Genomic DNA, 18,645 nt, shown 5'->3' with positions numbered 1-18,645 from the left:
ATTTCCCCCCTTAAAAATAACACTTAAATTCTGCAGTAACAGTACACCACCTTAAGAATGGGTAGTAAAGTAAATATCCAAGCGTGGGCGTAGCCGGGGGGGCAGGTTTCATGTTGCGGAGAGTGGGGTGGGCAGAACCTCAGCTAAGTATTTTTATTGATTTACTTGATTTAGGGGGCCTGGCTCCCTCCCTTGGCTATGCCCATGTATCCAAGCCATATGGGTAGCTGTCAGGGTGCTTTATCTGACTGCAAGCGTTACAAGGTTAGTGGGAGGAACAGGACTTGCCTTTTCCAGCTTTCATTCTGTCTAGAAACAATGGTGAGCAATGACTTTGCTTTCAGCCTCAGCTGAATGTGCTGTCCTATACTGAGTCTTTTCTCTCTCTGTGTTCCCATGGAGAGTCAAGCAAGACAGGCAACTTTGTGCTATACTACTATTTCCTTAATGTAGTATTCAACGCTCTGCTTTTTCTGCAGCAACCTATATATTCTTAAAAAATAATAATAAGAGATTCTCAGTGTAGACTCAGAATACTTTGCTTGGAAACATATTGATGAAATATGCAATCTGCAACCTGTTTGATTCTGCAGTTTGCAAGGTCACATTAACACCAGCTTTTTATTCCAGTTGTTATCAGCATCTCATGCTCTGTTCTCTGAATCACCAGACTCTGCTGGTGCTTTTTAATTTGGAAGTTTTTGAAATACTTCCCTGGGAGTGGGGGAAGCTGCTGAAAGAAGAAGCCAATGAAAATATAATGAAAATTTAAAATATTGACCAGAATGATTTAAAAGCTTCATTTCATTGCTCATAAAATTATATTTATGTTGTCTGTTAAAATACTTAGGAGTGTGTTTCCAATTATGGGTGGAAAATAACTATTGTAGAGCTTGGGGAAAAACATTTAGTCTTGGAGGCTACACAAGGGAATTAAAAGATTAAATGCAGTGAAAAGGGTTGGAATTTGAGGCTGTGCAGCTTTAATCATGCTACTGCTGTAGTATCTTAGTATCTCATGTCTCATAGACTGGTCACACAATCATGGTCTTCATAAAGAGCATCCCCTCTGTTATTTTCCATTAGTGACTTAACTAGATTATTTTAGACACCAAGGGAATTAAGTTGAGATACCATTTTGGTGGGTCTCATTATTCTGTCTGGAAGTCTGATGCCCATGGTTGACCAAACAGAAATCCCATATGCTCAATAACATGTAAGTCTAGTTCTGGATCATACAGCCCACCAGATGCTTGGGCTTCTTTTGACCATGACATGTCAGCAGTAGGACAAATGGAGAATGAGTACACTTTTGAGTAGCATACTGCTTGTTGACATTGCACCATACTTTGTTTTTAACTGTGGTTTATTGTGATTTGTGAACTTGCCCAGTGTATTCAGCAGGTCAGTGTACAATATCCAATTCCTTAAGATTCTGCCGTACTGGTGAGGTAGAATTACAAAAATGTGGCTGTCGAACATGTCACTTTGAATGCATAGCAGTTTGTAGGCATATGTTCTGGAACCCAGATTTCTTGTTGTTTGATCATGTGAACTGACTTCAAAGCTGATATCAATGGTTGGTAACAATAACCACAGCTGTAATACTGATAATGCAATCTTGCATGAATCACCAATACAAGCAACAGAGAAATGTAACCAACTAGAGAAATGTCAAGTAACTTACAGGAACTTGCAACTGAAGCTCAAGAACATTAATCTCCATATCAGTAAAGGTAAAGGTACTCCTGACCGTTAGGTCCAGTTGCAGACAACTCTGGGGTTGCGGAGCTCATCTCGCTTTACTGGCCGAGGGAGCCGACGTTTGTCCGCAGACAGCTTCCAGGTCACGCGGCCAGCATGAATAAGCCGCTTCTAGCGAACCAGAGCAGCGCACGGAAATGCCATTTACCTTCCTGCCAGAGCAGTACCTATTTATCTACTTCCACTTGGATGTGCTTTTGAACTGCTAGGTTGGCAGGAGCTGGGACCGAACAACAGGAGCTCACCCTGTTGCGGGGATTCGAACCGCCGACCTTCTGATTGGCAAGTCCTAGGCTCTGTGGTTTAGACCACAGCGCCACCTGTGTCCCTTCCTTCATATCATTAATTCCCCTCAGTTATTGAACTCATTTACCACAGCTGTCATGTGAGCAGTAATGTAAAGTACTGGCAAGGACTGATTAACGTGCATCAGAATGATGCGCGATTGCGTGCACAGAGCTGAACCTGGAAGTGACATGAAAGCATCATTAAACATGTCACTAAAAGAGTGTAATGGGGTGTGGTGTGCTCATGTGTGCTCCACCGATGCATGAGGGGGCCGGGAATAGAAACCCTCCCCCCCACGAAACGGTCATTGTAGTTCAGTTCAGACCTTGTTGTATCATCTAGGACAGGGGTCTGCAACCCGCGGCTCCGGAGCCACATGTGGCTCTTTTACACCTTTGCCGCGGCTCCGGGGCAGATACTAGCAAGGGGAGGAGGTGCATTGTGCGCCCCGACACTCCCCACTGTGGCGGGCGCTGTACTGGCTGTGACGTCGCATGGGGGCGGTGCGTGCATTAGTCATGCACCGTCCCGACGTCACCTTCCCGCCCGCTGTCAGATCGCGGCTCCGGAGATATATTTGTTTTAAATGTCACAATGGTTTTGCGGCTCCCAGGTTTTTTCCCCTTCGGAAATGGGTCCAAGTGGCTCTTTTTGTCTTAAAAGTTGCAGACCCCTGATCTAGGAAGACTATAAAGAAAGCAAAATACAGTAGTAACTCATTTCTGAGTGGAGGGTACTCTTTTGTTTCATTTACTGTTTTACCACTGTTAAGGAGATTTTAAACCCTTGTTCCACTTTTTAATGAGTTTCTCTTCAGATGAGGATAACGCTGCTTCTGTCTGGCATTCTGTGTCTTTCCTTCACTCAAATGCAAAGTAAAACATGGAATGTATTTCTACAAGACTAGATGCTGTGACTTTTTGTCTAAGAGCACTTTTATCTCAAATCCTGCCTGACATTATATATAAAACAGCACATTTCCATCTGTTTGATTTTTGCTTAATTGTGGGGGGAAATAGAAAAAAAGAAGACATGATATTTGTAGTGCTGTTCATCTCAGCTTTATGTTTGTTAATGTTAGAATGCGTTGTGTTAATTCCTGAACCAATGCTTAACTAGCGGAGTGACAATGCTTTACTTACACAGTACTTTTTCTCTGTAGGAGAGTACAAATAAGTATCTCAGCTAATGCTGCATTTATGCATAACGTGGCTAGGAAACTGCATAAATCTTTGATCTCCAGTGACTTGCAGGCTTCTGGGGTTCCTTTCAGATTTTATAAAAGGCTTGCTTTTCTCTCTCTGCTCAGGTTTATTCACTTCAATAAGCTGGGCAATGTTCCAAGAGTTTTGTACTGTCAGGCTAGTGAATAGAGTACAAATGAGTGTCTCTGTAAAATTCTTAATGGTGTAGACTCCAGCAAAACATAAACAGAAGAGGAACAAAGTAAGGTTAAAACAATTCTGACTCCTAATCTTTTGCTGTTCTTAGGCATCTTTACTTTCACTATGTAAGCAGACTCCAAAAAAAGGCAAGAAATTTCTGGTTTGAAAGCAACCATACTTACAAAAGAGAAGTGGGGGGGGGGGGGAGACCAGAAACATCTTGTCCTTGAAGGATAATTGAGTGTATATTTTGTTGTGCTGCTTTTAATTGTATACTGACCTGAGTGTTGCTATAGAAAGGAGAGAAGGGAACAAATTATAAATAAAGTTGAGGGCACTTTCCAGGTCAGTCCAACAATACCTGCCTTTCTGGATCCAGCCAATGAGCCATCTAGGCCATCCACTGTCTCTTGGAGTAGCTAGCTGTGTGCTCCTGGGAAACACGCAGCATGGTATAGTGATAAGCATCCTGTGCCAATTTGTCTTCAGCAACTGGTAATTAGAGGTATACCGCCTTCAAATATTGAACAGCACCTTTAGCTGTCATGTTTAAATATCTATTCAGACAAATCCACAGAGGACATATCTTTTTAAAAAGCTGTCTAAGCTAGTGATTACGACTGCACCTTGCAGCAGTGCATTCCACATAATGTGTGGAATGAATAAATTGTTTGGGCAAGAACCTTCTCCTGACCAATTTCACTGAATGACTTGAGCATACCGTAATATATTCTCTTGAAAGAATATTTGCTGTCAATACTGGTCATAATTTCTTTTTATAAATCTTTTATTGTTCTTGCTTAGGGCTGCATGGAGCCTTTCACTGCCTCCAGGACTTTTTTAAATTTTGTGAATGGTTTCAGGATGAGTGGTAGGGTGGAGGAGGGGCAGTTAAATTTCACTCACCGGATATCAGCTCATTCAAAATAACCTTACGACTGGTTCTCGCATAGGAGAATCCCCCACCCTTCAGACTTGTTCTCTTTAGTCTTGCAATCAAAGCAAAGTAGAAGTTATAGATTCATCTTTTAATGCAGCCTTAATTAAAGTTCAGATTTGAACAAGGAACTAATGGGATTGGCTTGGCTCCAAACACATAGATTCCAGCTAGAAAGGAGGAAGTAGCAGATGAATCTCTTACGGTAAAATGAATTGCAGGATGGCAAGGAAGGGAGGACTCAACACCATTCCAACCTTGCCATCTCAGCTGTTTGCAACTGTAAGGTAAGAAAAGAGGCATTTCTCCTAGTTGTAGTTTGAGATTCTACTACAGTAGTATTTCAGGACAAAAAAAATTCCTTCCAGTAGCACCTTAAAGACCAACTAAGTTAGTTCTTGGTATGAGCTTTCGTGTGCATGCACACTTCTTCAGATACACTGAAGTGTATCTGAAGAAGTGTGCATGCACACGAAAGCTCATACCAAGAACTAACTTAGTTGGTCTTTAAGGTGCTACTGGAAGGAATTTTTTTTGTTTTGACTATGGCAGACCAACACGGCTACCCATCTGCAACTAGTATTTCAGGGTAGGTGTACTTGTTTTTGGTACTGAGAATGCACACGCTGAGAGTTACACCTTGTGACTATTATGCGATGAATGCTTTGGGGACCGATTTTAGGGACCAAAGAAAGGGGGTGTGACTATTACGCAGTGGCGACCATTATGCAGTGAAATATGGTATATATTGCTTTTCAGGTGGACCCCACAAACCTGTTTACATAAAAATTGTAGAATAAGCAAGGAGAGATAAAATTAAATAGAAAAAGACAACTGTTTTGTTTGAAGCTGTAACAGCTTCCTCCAGTCTGTGCAAACATTCCTGATTCCTAGGTGAAATGACCCCCCTGCAGTTTTGGGGGGCTCACAGTGGGAGTAGAGTGGGGGGAAAGCCCTGTTGTGTGAGCGGAAGTTCTTGCACAGGTCTTCTACAGACCTGGCTGGTTGGGTGCATTGAGCACAAAGTCAGGTTCATTAAGTTGACTAGATCTACTCTGAGTAGGACTGGCATTGGATGAAACCCATTAGGTGGCATTTAATGCTAGTCCTACTCAGAGTAGACCTATTGAAGTTAATGCTGGCACCCGTCTGTTTGTGAGACAATGGAAGCGTGCGCCTAAGGGGGTAAAGTCAAATCGTTGGAGAGTTAAAGCACTTGGCTTTGTTTGTAGAGAATGATAAAGGATTTAGATGATTACAGCCCAGTGTTTGCAGACAGCCACACCAATTTTTAAAATGCTAAACTGTATATTCAGAATAGTTGGAAACAACATTTAATTGCTCTGAATACAAATTTGAGTTGCTTTTCTGTTTCAGTATAATGGTACAGTGGGCCTCGCAAGTCGAAATTAATCCGTTCCGCGAGTCTCTTCGTCTTGCGGTTTTTTCATCTTGTGAAGCACGGCTATTAGCGGCTTAGCGGCACTTAACGGCTTAGCGGCTATTAGCAGCTTAGCGGCTTTAAGAAAAAGGAAACAAACTTGCAAGAACGCGCAAGACGTTTCGTCCTGCGAAGCAAGCCCATAGGGAAATTCGTCTTGCGGAACGACTAAAAAAACGAAAACCCTTTCGTCTAGCGAGTTTTTCGTCTTGCGGGGCACCACTGTATCTGTATAGTAGAATATAATGACCCTTCAAAGTTGAAATGACTGTTCTATGTCTTTGGAAGGCTTTAGGGCAGTGGTGTCCAAACGTTTTTCAAAGAGGGTCAGATTTGATGAAGTGAAGGGCCGTGGAGGCTGACCAAAGTTGTTTACTTTTTTTTAGGATTGAAGTTGTTGAGTTCTTTTAGGATTTTAGCCCAGGAAATAAACTGCCAAGGCGGCCGGATTAAGCCGACCAGCGGGCTGCATTGGGCCCCCGAAATGGACTTTGGACATGCCTGCTTTAGGGGATATATGGATTACTAATTTGTGTTCAGAGTTGGTTATTCACTTCCCTAGGAGCTTTATGCTGCACCAGAAAATGAGGTATCATTGACTTAATGTATCCTGTTCAAGTAATCTTTCTGCATATGACTTAACTTTAGTTATAAAATTTATTTACTTCTTTTAATACAGATTGGGTTGATAAAATCTCACAAGCTTCAGTTTAAATATTTAGTTTTACAGTATACGGAACCCTTATTCTTTCTGGATAGCAAATACAGATCCATAATATCATTTTGTTAGTATTGGTGGTTATATTGATGCAGAGTGTACCCATCCATGTTCAGTGAGAATGAAGTTCTCCCCCCCCCTCTCTCTGTCTCTCTCTTGTAAAGCAGGATTTTTGTATCCAGTGTAATCTCTAGTTCTTTCCCCCTTTAAGCAGGGCTAGTTAAGGCCCCCCGGCAATCCTGCTAACCAAAGTATTACTCATTATACGTAGCTCTAAGCCCAGTAGTCATATGGGGACAGTATAGGACAGTGCAATAGTATCCAATAGTATCTGCTTCCACCCAAAGGAATGTTGTGACCTCTTCATCCACAGACATATATATGTCCCACTTTCCATGCAGCCTCTGCTTCCTGCGCTCCTTTCCTATTCTCCAAACAGCACCAGGAGTCCGGACCATTTCCCTTTATTTTTTGGATTTTAACTATTGTACCATTCAGTTCCACAACATTTTTAATCTCTTCATAGATTATGAATCATCAATATCACTTAATGAAACAATCAATATCTATCTAACAATATCTAACAATTCTATATAGACCAAATCCCAATTTTCTGTCATTGCAGTGATCTGTGTTTGCACACTTGCAGTGTTTGTAACTTCTGGCTGTGTAGGTCCTATGGGACTTAGGTGGCATAAAGCTTGTGAATAGTTAAAGTGGGGGGAATTTATTTTAGATGCAGCCATATTTATGCAATAAAAGCAGATGCTTAAAAAGAGTTTAATGCAAAAATCGGAGGCATTTATTGTATATGTACAAAAATAATGTAAACAAGTAGAAACATTGGCAGGCTTTGACCCAAACACTTGCAAGTAGTTAAAATAAGATAAAGTTTATGGAAGGAAATTTGAACTGAAACAATAAAAACTGATGGTATGTAATTAGAATAAAATAATAAGGATAAGAAAAAAGAGGTTTAAGTATAATTATGCAGAAAATATATATATTCAATGAACCAGGAAAGGAAATGGAGGGAAGTCCGAACGTTAAAGAGAAGTCCCAAGAAGATGTTTATTTTTTTATTTTACTTCTTATACTTTGCGTTGGATATTTTGTATTTCTCATTCTTTTTCCCCCCTTAGGATGGAAAATAATTGTTGAAGTTGAAATTGTAAAATCAATAAAATTTTATTTACAAAAAAGGAGTTTAATGCATAAGTAATTTGTTTTTAGCACGTGAACAACACAATAGTCTGAAAGAATATTAGACATTTCTGGTTTGCAAGCTGTAGAGTCAGACAGTCCAAATGTTCCTCTAATGTGCCAAGGTGCTGGATATTGCAAAGTTGCTTCTTTGCAAACAGCTTTAGTCCCAATGCAACAAGACAACTACAGTAAATGACACTTTTATAATTTATAGCTTGAAGGACATAGCCCTGCAGTCACCATACAAATATAACAGTGACAGATATACAAGAACTAATTCCTCATCCTCATGTTAATTCCCATGCGTATATATAATTTGAATTTACCCTATGGAAGGTGATAAGGTCAGAGAAATATTATTCAGCTCCCCAACAGAAAAAGCTTTCAGTTTCCCCCTCCTAGCTTTCTGCTGAGTGCCTTTGACTTAATGGGCTAAAAACCAAGCCAGCCATTGGGGGTTATGCAATTGAGGAAGAAGCCTTTGCTTTACTTAGACCAGGTGTTCCCAAACGTTTTACAAAGAGGGCCCGATTTGATGAAGTGAACTGATCAAGGATTGAAGTTGCTGAGCTTTTTAAAGGATTTTACCCCAGGACATATACTGCCATGGGGGCCGGATTAAATTGACTGGCAGGCCAGATTAGGGCCCCGAAATGGACTTTGGACATGCCTGGCTTAGACAATTGCGATAGTGTGTTTTCTACCGAACAGTTAGCCAAAACTGGGAGCAATAACATAATTGAAGATACCAGTACATCTTCCTCATACACAATAAATAGGTTGCAATGCAGCATGGCAAGCTTGTGTGTGTGTGTATGTACACACACACACACACACACACACACACACACGAGTTTATTGTTCTTTATGCATGTTTATAATTTTTAAAAAATATTTTCTTCTCTTTCAAGTCTGTGCAGAAGCATTCAACCCAGATGAAGAAGAGGAAGACACAGAACCAAGGGTAAGGGAGAATGAACAAATTGTATCTGATTTTTGCACAGATTCGTGGGACAGATACTGTTGGTTCTACAAGAAGCAGTTCTGTGTGTGCTACCTGGCTTCATTATAACATGGATCTGTGGGTTTACAAAGTGAAGTCATAAGTGATGCAGCAACACTTTGTTCTGTAGGGCATTGCAGCTGTGTTACAGACTGAACAGCAAAGGGTTTTCACAGTTATACTTGAAGGCCTTTTATCTGTGAGACTTTAATCATACTACTTGTGGTGGCATGTAAAATTAGTAAAATCGATACCCAGATTTCCTCACATCTCTTTGATGCCTCTTTGTAGAAGTGGGGTGCATTAATTTTTCAAGAATTTGACTAATAGTAGGAGATACCCATCATCCCCCTAGAAACTCCCAGCATTATTTCCACATGCTGTAAAAAGCAGAAACATTTGTTTTATACAATTTTTAAAAGTGTGGATAGGCTTGTTTGGGATTTCAGATGCAGTTATTTTTAGAGAATGCTCAATATTACTTAACAAACTGTTCATACTCTCACACATTCATATTTTTCATGGGATAAGTCCATACTTTCAAATAGGGAAAACCTCTCTAGAGCAAATATAGTTACACTTGTAAACAAGCATTCTCTTTCACTCATTTTCCCAAGTTATTTAAAGTTTTTAAAAATGAATAACAAACTAGATAGCAATGGGAAAAACTTGCTCCTTAGCACAGGTATTTTCAGAGTACTCTCCAACAAACATAGAGCATGAAATTTACTGAGGTGCACTTAATGGTATCCATTTAATCATTGGATACCAAACAGAGATGTATTGTGTGAACAGAAATACAGTTCCACTTGTGCAAGGGAACCCTGCCAAAATCTCCCATTTTACTCATTCCAGAAGGTCCTTTGACACTTGGATGAGTTTGGGTTTTTTTGGCGGGGGTGGTGGTCCCACATGTTTGTATTGGAAAGCCCTGTTCCACGCACCCATCCATCTATCGATCAAATTTGGTACCTATTTCTGTACACATGTTTGAATTCTCACTGTTCAAATTTAAAGTGAGATGGTATATTCTAAATTTAAGCTGGTTTATTCTCCTATAATTCTTTCCCTTTGTTATGTTTTGCAGGTAGTAAATCCCAAAACAGATGAGCAGAGATGCAGATTGCAAGAAGCATGCAAAGATATCCTCCTCTTCAAAAATCTAGATCAGGTAGCATTGCTTTTGTTGTGTTTACTACTTTTATTTGATGTCTTATCTTGTTAGTTCTTTGCAACATAATCGTTGTGGACTCAGAGGTTCACCTTATTCTTCCTCCTCAAGAGCAGCATATTCACAAGAATTCTTATGCCTTAGTCGTTAGGTGAATGACCTTGGCAATAGCTATAGCCTAGTGCTTCACGTTGGTACCACTTGGGGAAGTACCTGCCTCAGCCACCTCAGTGCCTTTCCCCCCCTTGCTGTATTAAGGCCTTGTGCATTCTGTTGCCTCGTCTATTGTCACTATTTGAAAGGAGGAGTGCGTAGCTGGTGTTCTGGAAAGCTGGACCTTTCTACAGTAACTCTAAATAATAGTAATAATAATAATAAATAATAATAATAATAATTAATAATAATAATAATAATAATAATAATAATAATAATAATAATAATAAATTTTATTTATATCCCGCCCTCCCCAGCCGAAGCCGGGCTCAGGGCGGCTAACAACAATAAAACAGTACAAAAGTACAACACAAACAACACTCTAAAATCATTCATTATAAAATTAATTAAATTCAAGCCACTGGCCACCATTGGGCCAGAGCTCCGCAAAGATTGCCGAGGGAGGGAGTCAGGCTGTGCCCTGGCCAAAGGCCTGGCGGAACAGCTCTGTCTTGCAGGCCCTGCGGAAAGATGTCAAGTCCCGCAGGGCCCTAGTCTCTTGTGACAGAGTGTTCCACCAGGTCGGAGCCACAGCCGAAAAAGCCCTGGCTCTAGTTGAGGCCAGCCTAACTTCTCTGTGGCCTGGGACCTTCAATATGTTTTTATTTGAAGACCGTAAGTTTCTCTGTGGGGCATACCAGGAGAGGCGGTCCCGTAGGTACGAGGGTCCTAGGCCGTATAGGGCTTTAAAGGTTAAAACCAGCACCTTAAACCTGATCCTGTACTCCACTGGGAGCCAGTGCAGTTGATATAGCACCGGATGAATGTGATCTCGCAGCGAAGACCCCATAAGGAGTCTCGCTGCAGCATTCTGCACCCGCTGGAGTTTCTGGGTCAGTCTTAAGGGCACCCCACGTAGAGCGAGTTACAATAATCCAGTCTGGAGGTGACCGTCGCGTGGATCACAGTGGCTAGGTCAGGGCGAGATGCCTCTGTTCACTTACTTTGGTATGAGCTGCTACCCCTGGGCCCAGCTTGGACTCTCACTGAAGGTCAGTATCAGTCCTTCCCTGGCAAGTGAGATTGGGAAGAGGAAAAATAACTTTTGAGGCATTGTTCATTCTGCTGTTGCTGCTAGAAACTTTTACTTTCATCTGGTAGAAGTAGGTGTACTATAAAATTGGTTTATTACTTATTCCACAAAACTTGGCACAGTGGAGCCATTTCAGCACATCTATCAGCAGCATTGTCAATGGTCTTTTTTGCTGTAATTTCAAGCTACAGTGGTACCTCTGGTTATGAGCTTAATTTGTTCCGGAGGTCCGTTCTTAACTTGAAGCTATTCTTAACTTGAGGTACCATTTTAGCTAATGGGGCGCTGTGCTGCGGCTGCGTGATTTCTGTTCTCATCCTGGGGCAAGGTTCTTAACCTGAGGTACTACTTCCGGGTTAGCGGAGTCTGTAACCCAAAGTGTTTGTAACTCGAGGTACCACTGTACTGCCAGCTGCCCTAAAAATTCAACTCGTAAGGTTTAGCAAACTGCTGAAAAGCTGTTAAAGACCAAAACTCTGTTATTCTTTTTGACATTTTTAAATAGTTGGTCTGCTAGCAGGAAGTAACCACTCTGGTGCTGCAGTCTTAAGAGGTATTCTCCACGAATCTGTAAGAAAACTTTTGAAAACGATTCTCTGGCTTTAACCTCACAATGCAGAGAATCAGCCTGAAATCAACTAATATTAACTGCTCTTCTCTTACCCATCAAACGCAGTATTTATTTTTTAAGTCTTCAGTTAGCATATGACTGTTCATGCTTTTCCACATAGAGCAGAAGTGGGAAACTTTGACCCTCTAGACATTTGCTGAACTACAACTCCCATCAGTCCTTGCAGGCATGGTCAATGATCAGGAATAATGGGCATTACAGTTCAGCAACCTCTGGAGAATGAAAGATCCCGCACACCTGCTATAGATTAGTTAGAAAGAGAAAAAAATAGAATGCCACAGCCCAGTCCCTGTGCCTGTTTACTCAGAAGTAAGCCCCTTGAGTCCAGTAGACTTAAGCACTAGTAAATTGTACATAGAACTTGAGCCTTAGACCAAGTATATGAGAACATGACCCTTGTGGTCCCTTCCAACTCTACAACTCTATAATTTTATGCCACAGCAGACCAAAGGTCTATTTAGTCCATCTTACTCTTGCCCACTGTGGGCTTGTAGGTGCCATGGTGCCTCACAGCATAGTGCTTCCCTGGCTAATAGCAGCTGGTTCAGTCTTTGGGGACATTTTGTGAAAGTGAATTTCTTAAATTATGCACTGTCTTACGAAGTCCTTTGTTTTCTGTCTTGAGCCTGCTGCTAATTGATTCCACTGGAAGTTCTGGTTTATGGCAGAGTGAGAAATATTATATCGTTCTACTTTCTGAACACTGTCATCTAAGGGAATTTACAAATATTGAATATAAATTAAGTAAGGAACTCCCAGAGTTTTTAATGGATAGGATAATGGGACACTAATTGAAAAGAATAAAAAAGCAAATCAATCCTTAGGTTCAAGCACTCCAGTCAAATGACCAAATTACTATGCAAACCAGCTAATTTTTGCTAGTCAATTACTGATGCATTATTCTGTCACAAAGCATTTTTTCGGTTGGCTTTTTGGAGAAACTATTTGCTACTCTGCACACATCAGGCAACCAAAGAAGGATATTTATGCCTAGGATAAACAGTGAACAAAGCTGAAGCGCTTGCAAAAGCGTTGTTGCTCATCCAGCGCATCTACTAACAAATAACCTTATAAGGCATCAGGAAAGTGATATTTATGGTAGTATTTAAGTTGTCATTTGTACTGGTGTCTTAAGTGACATAAATAAGAAAAGGAAAGAGCTGTTTTAAAAGTTTTTTTTTTTTAAATTTATGATCTGTTCTTCCCTAGTATTCTCTTCCTGTTTTCTCTGCCTGGGAGAGGGATTTTGACATATCCCTCTTTCTTCAGCCTGAGAATGATAGAGAGATGAAGAGATTCTCCCCCTGTGCTCTCAGTGATGCACCACAGGCTACAAAAAAGGCTGTTCCATAACACTAGTGATTTTCCATCAGTGCCATGACACTCAAATATATATAAAACCCAATGTCTGCTTTGCTCTGTTACATGGGGACCCACTTTGGGCACTTCAGATTTTTCGTAGCATCCTGACAGTCCTTGAAGAGAGTGCAAGGAGGCTATGAGTGCAATCAGTATAAAACCTGATACTTGGCCAGGTTATGAAAGGTTGGCCTGTGCTACTTATAGAGGCAGTCCAGGATCAGCAAGTGTCGGTGAGCAGTGAAAGGTTAGAATTCAATAAGGTAGCAAACCCTTCTGTAGGTATTCTTTGGAATGGTGCAGTGATAAAAGGCGAAAACATAGTTTCCTGTTTCAAGGTTAGCATGCCATGACAGCTTTTTTTTTTCTGCTTCACCATTCCAAAATGAAGAATCCAGGCGGCATCTGTTTATCTCTCCGTCATTTTGTGCAAACACAGAGTTCAATCCGCTCTTAATTGCCATTTATGTTTGGATAATATATTGCCCTGGCATTACTGTTTATACAGCAATTCAGTCTTGGTCTATAGTGTTCTTCACCATTTCTTGCCACTCTGTTCTGTGATGCACCCAAGAAGAATGATTGTCATTCTAGCTTCAACTTTGTGAAACCGCTTTTTAAGCTAACTGGAACAAGCTGTCTTTTAATTCAGTAGCCTTAATTGTCCTGAACTTCTTATAAGTGTAGCCATAATTTCAAGGTTATTCATAAATTACATGTGACTGCTCTTTATTCATTAAATTCTAACAAGGGGAATTCATAGTCAGGTGTTTGCAGAAGTGAGGCTGAGCGAAGGGAGACAAGTTAGCTCTCACCAGAGGCTGTATTTATGGTGCTGTCAGATTTCCTCTCCCTTCCTGAGCAGCAGAATGCCCGAGTGGTAGTTTTGCTGGGAGAAGGAACAAGAAATAGTACTGCCTGGGGCACACTCCTTCACCTGTTGAAAATGTTCAGGCTGATGTGTCTTTGCAAGTCTTAATCATGGAAGTCAGAAACCAAACCAAGTGTACTGGTGGTTGGAACAAACCTGGTAGCACCTACCCAAGCTGTTCCATAATTTAGGAGTGCCATATTATTGAGCTTTTTTTGCAAAACCGCTAAGAAATTGGATGTTTTAGAGCGATTTTTGAGGAATATTGGGGAAAAACGACACTGCTGACAGCGATTACCATATGTCCAGACATTTAGCTGATTTCCGCACAGACACTGCTTTCGATTGCAGTATTCCGGGTATGTCTGGGAAATTCCAGACGTATGTCAGCCCTACATAATTGAGCAGTTCCACTAGTTAGCTGAGAGTATGGATGTGTACTCTGGAGAATCCCACAAAAGCTGTGGCTAGATTGAGATTTAGGTTAGGAACTGCCTGGTGGTCAATAGGTAACAGTGCAAGCTTATAAAAATAAAGAATTCAAACAGGAAGTTGCTGTCTTAGCTCCTCCCCGCAACTTCCTCGTTTGGTTTTTTATTTTGCGTCGCAGAAAGCGGTTCTTTCTTCCCGAAACTTCTTTCAGGCTGGCTCTTTCCTTGTTTTTTCTACCTCTTGTTGAATTTCTCTGTTTAACCTCATTGTTGGTTCTTCTCAGCGCTCCATCCAGCGCTCTGGTGTTTTCCCACACATTTTTTAAGGCCAATTCAGTTGTTAGTTTCCTTATCTACAATCTCTTCAGACTCTTTATTGCATTTTGCTGCTTTTAGTTAACCTCCTTCCTGCTTCCAGCCTTTTGCTCAGTACAGTTAAGGCTTTTCAAACCACTAGACCTTAGCTCAGTGGGGGGCTAGCCAGTTTCTTTGCATTTTTTGCTAACGATGATCAAGACACAGAAGAAATCCACACGTTCCTGCGAGGAGCAAATTGCAGCAGCAAAATTACAGCCTGTAAAGGAACTAGACATGATTACAGCTAACTCTGCTTCTACTCAAGTTTTAGCTCTAGCTGCCACCCAGTAGCAGTACTTACCACTTTCAGCTTAGTTATGGCAGATCTTCCTGGTTTGCCAGCCTCTCCTTCTCCCTCTTGGGGGGGGGGGGCAGATCAGGTCCTTCTGCAATTATTAGGGGCATGACTGTACCTCTGCTTTGGGTTAGGAGCACTCACAAGGCAAAGAGAGGAGGGCAACACAATTTATTCCTGTTGAAGGAGAGCATGCAGTTCACCAGTTAGATCACTTAACAGGGAAGCTCGTCCTCAGCTGAACTTAGAGGAATTTCCTCATTCCCTGGAAACCTCTCTGAGTCAAGGTGTGTTTTTTTTGGGGGGGGGGATGAACGAATTCCTATGCCCCACAAATAACCCAGAGATGCATTTTAAATAAAAGCATACATTCTACTCATGTAAAAACACGTGGATTCCCAGACCATCCGCAGGCCGGATTGAGAAGGTGATTGGGCCACATCCGGCCCCCGGGCCTTAGGTTGCCTACCCCTGGCCTAGAGCGTGACCTTCACGCAGGGCTCCTCACTCCCAACCCAGGGTTTCTGCTGCCCCTGCGCTTCAGGATAGGGGAACACAGTGCCTGCCCAGACACTTTGTTTCCCCTGAAGACCTTGACTCTGATCATCTGCCAGAGGATGATGGTGGTGATGGTGGTGATGAATGGAGTGGTGAATCAGAAGTAGAGGAGTTTATTCTCTTGTGCAAACCTATGGAAGCCCTTGAGATATTCATTCCATCCTGTGACCCAGCTTGATTTGCCCCATCTGTTTGCCAGCTGTTAGAAAGTATGATTATAGAGGCGCTGTAAAACCTTTTGAAACCTTTATTTCTCTAGGTTTTCTTTGCTTTGTTAATAGGTTGCTTAGCTACTATCTGCATCCTTTTAATGATAATTCAGAAACGCTGCATGCACCGGGAATCCTGGTATGATGAAAGCCCTAGAACGTCCTTTGATAGGATTTGAACAGGGAGGAACAACCTTTTGTCTGAATGTCAGCTTCCCAAACTGCTGTAGTTTGAAAGCTTTCAAATCCCACCCCCTCTTTGCACTGAAGGTGGTCCAGAGTTTGTTTTGCGGTTCTTCGGCAGCTTTGAGATAATCCCTTGTGCTTTCAAAATGTTTACTGTAGCACTTTCAGCTTTAATCATTCAAAAAGCAGTAATACTGCAAACAAGCTACAACTGAGAACTGAGTTCATATGTGTCAGTATCAAACAAAATTTTAGTAACTGATAGTATAGACTTGGGTGTATGTGTAACAGTGAAATGCTTGTGTGGCCTTCAGGCTGAAAAGTGGTTCTTAGTCACTAAACAGCACTTGCTATAGAAGAAAGGAAAATATGTGTTATTAAGTAGGCTGGTCAACACTAAGATAATAAAGGATGTATTTGCAGGCTCACTGCCTAGCAAGCATCATTCAAAGTTGAAAGGTTGCATTAGGACATAAACAGATTTGCTTCTGCATGTTAATGATAAGAAATATTTGTGTCCTATTTGATGATTAAGATGACAGCTTCGAGAACATAAAATGTAATATAAAATTCGTCTCAGTGTCATCACAGTATATTAATTCTGTACAGTTAAACACTTTTGCAAGTTGCGAATGGATGATTATGTTTCTCACATGAATTAAATAAAATTATGGGTTGAAAATATAGTTTCTTACAACTGTTTCATGTCTGATAGAAATAATATGGTAATTGCATTGATTTTAACCTGATTTTTCATAGAGATTTTTTTTTTTTTACTTAACTATTTTTGTAATTGTTTGGCAAGTGCCATTTCATTTTGTAATGCACAATATTGTACTTCCAGATAACAGCTACTAAATGAAAGTTATATTGCTCTGGGGCCTTTTTTCAGTTAAGGGAATCCCGTCCTCTGAATCAAAAATCCTTTCAGTAATGTCCTCAATCCCACTTCTATCTTGCTACTCAGAGCTGATTAAAATGTGTAGAAATTATTTATTTCAATTTATGAATTGCTTCCTATCTTAAAGTGATTCAACTGTAAAAACATCAACAATTAAAACAATATATAAAAACAATGGGTTCTAGCCAACTAAATGTCTACCATGAGTGCACTAGAATTTCTCCTCCCTCTTCTCCCTGTGCAACCCCCAAGCCACCTGCAAATTGGCTTCAGGAGCTCCCAAAGCAGTTCTCTCTTTTTTGGGGGGGAGGGGAGTTTCATTGCACTCACAAAAATAGTCCTGCATGTACAATGATTTCGTTGGATACAACCCAGTTAAAACAATTTCAGAATCAATACAGATACAAGCTGTGATAAAAAGTACTCTGTGTTAATGAAGCCCACCATCTAGACTCTCATTCTTTTCTGTGTGCTATTTACACTACAGTGGTACCTCAGGTTAAGTACTTAATTTGTTCCGGAGGTCCGTACTTAACCTGAAACTGTACTTAACCTGAAGCACCACTTTAGCTAATGGGGCCTCCTGCTGCCGCACCACAGAGCACAATTTCTGTTCTCATCCTGAAGCAAAGTTCTTAACCTGAAGCATTATTTCTGGGTTAGCAGAGTCTGTAACCTGAAGCGTATGTAACCTGAGGTACCACTGTATAATGTTTGAAGCAGGTTTTTGTAAGAAAGCATTTTCTGGCTTTGTCTGTTAAGACTTACTCCCATTTAGTAATAAAGTATTTAGTGTGCAGGTGCTTTGATTACTTCACTTCTTATCTTCACGTGCGTGTTGCTGCAAAGTGAGTGAAAATACAGGCTTCAACAGGCTCTGTTCTTGGCCTTCACACATGTTAGCAGAGCACGCATAAGCCTGTTCTGCCCCCTCTGCCCGTGTGCTGCCCTCTTCTGGGTCCAAAGGGACCTGTGTGTTGGTGGTCACGTGCAAAATGGTCACCACATGTACTTATATATAAGAACTGCATTAGTACAAGTGCCTTGAGTTAGTTAGTTAGTTGGTTGCTTGCTTGATCCCCACGGCAAATGTTAAAATAAATGTCTGCTTTCAGAGTTAAATAGTTGGATTGCTTCATGAGATAGATTTTCCCTTCATGGAGATAGTTGCCATGTTGGAAAGTGCAAATAAGCTTGAATTTTTCCAAGAAGCCATTCTTTACAATGGCTACTTGACCTTTCTCCTCACATGGAACATGGGACTGTAGGCACAAACAGGACGATTTGGGGCATAAAAATAAGCCAATGTATTCACCCAAGCGTTATTGTCCTTTCAGGAGCAACTATCGCAGGTTCTTGATGCCATGTTTGAAATGAAAGTTCAACCTCAGGATCATGTAATCGACCAAGGAGATGATGGAGACAACTTTTATGTAATTGAACGGTAAGATGCTAAAGCATTGCTTTATCATGGGTTTAGGACTTGGTTTTTTATCTGAGTAGAAAATGGTATTCTGAAATGTAATTTAGTACCTAGGAGTGCCTTGCTAGGAAATGGAATTTTCTAAGCAGGGTGCATACTGGAGAAGAGGGTTCTACAAACATGATATGGTTGAAAGCACACATGATACCTGGATAATACTTCAGCCTTCATTTTATGGCTCATTCATTAATTGTCAATGGCAGAT

At 41.0% G+C, this 18,645-nt stretch overlaps 1 protein-coding gene across 1 annotated transcript in view; it reads left to right on the top strand.

Annotated features, from left to right (window-relative positions):
* Positions 1–18,645, top strand: part of PRKAR2A (protein kinase cAMP-dependent type II regulatory subunit alpha) — an 82,639-nt gene that overhangs the window by 44,823 nt on the left and 19,171 nt on the right. The window contains exons 3-5 of the mRNA XM_028719617.2: positions 8,651–8,703; positions 9,830–9,913; positions 18,295–18,401. Coding sequence (XP_028575450.1) covers positions 8,651–8,703; positions 9,830–9,913; positions 18,295–18,401 — 244 coding nt within the window. The remainder of the gene's footprint in view (positions 1–8,650; positions 8,704–9,829; positions 9,914–18,294; positions 18,402–18,645) is intronic.

This window comes from Podarcis muralis, chromosome 2, assembly GCF_964188315.1.
Source record: "Podarcis muralis chromosome 2, rPodMur119.hap1.1, whole genome shotgun sequence".
NCBI classification, from domain to species: Eukaryota; Metazoa; Chordata; class Lepidosauria; order Squamata; family Lacertidae; genus Podarcis; species Podarcis muralis.
Note: the sequence above shows the minus strand (reverse complement) of the source record. Positions and strands in the feature narration are given on the sequence as shown.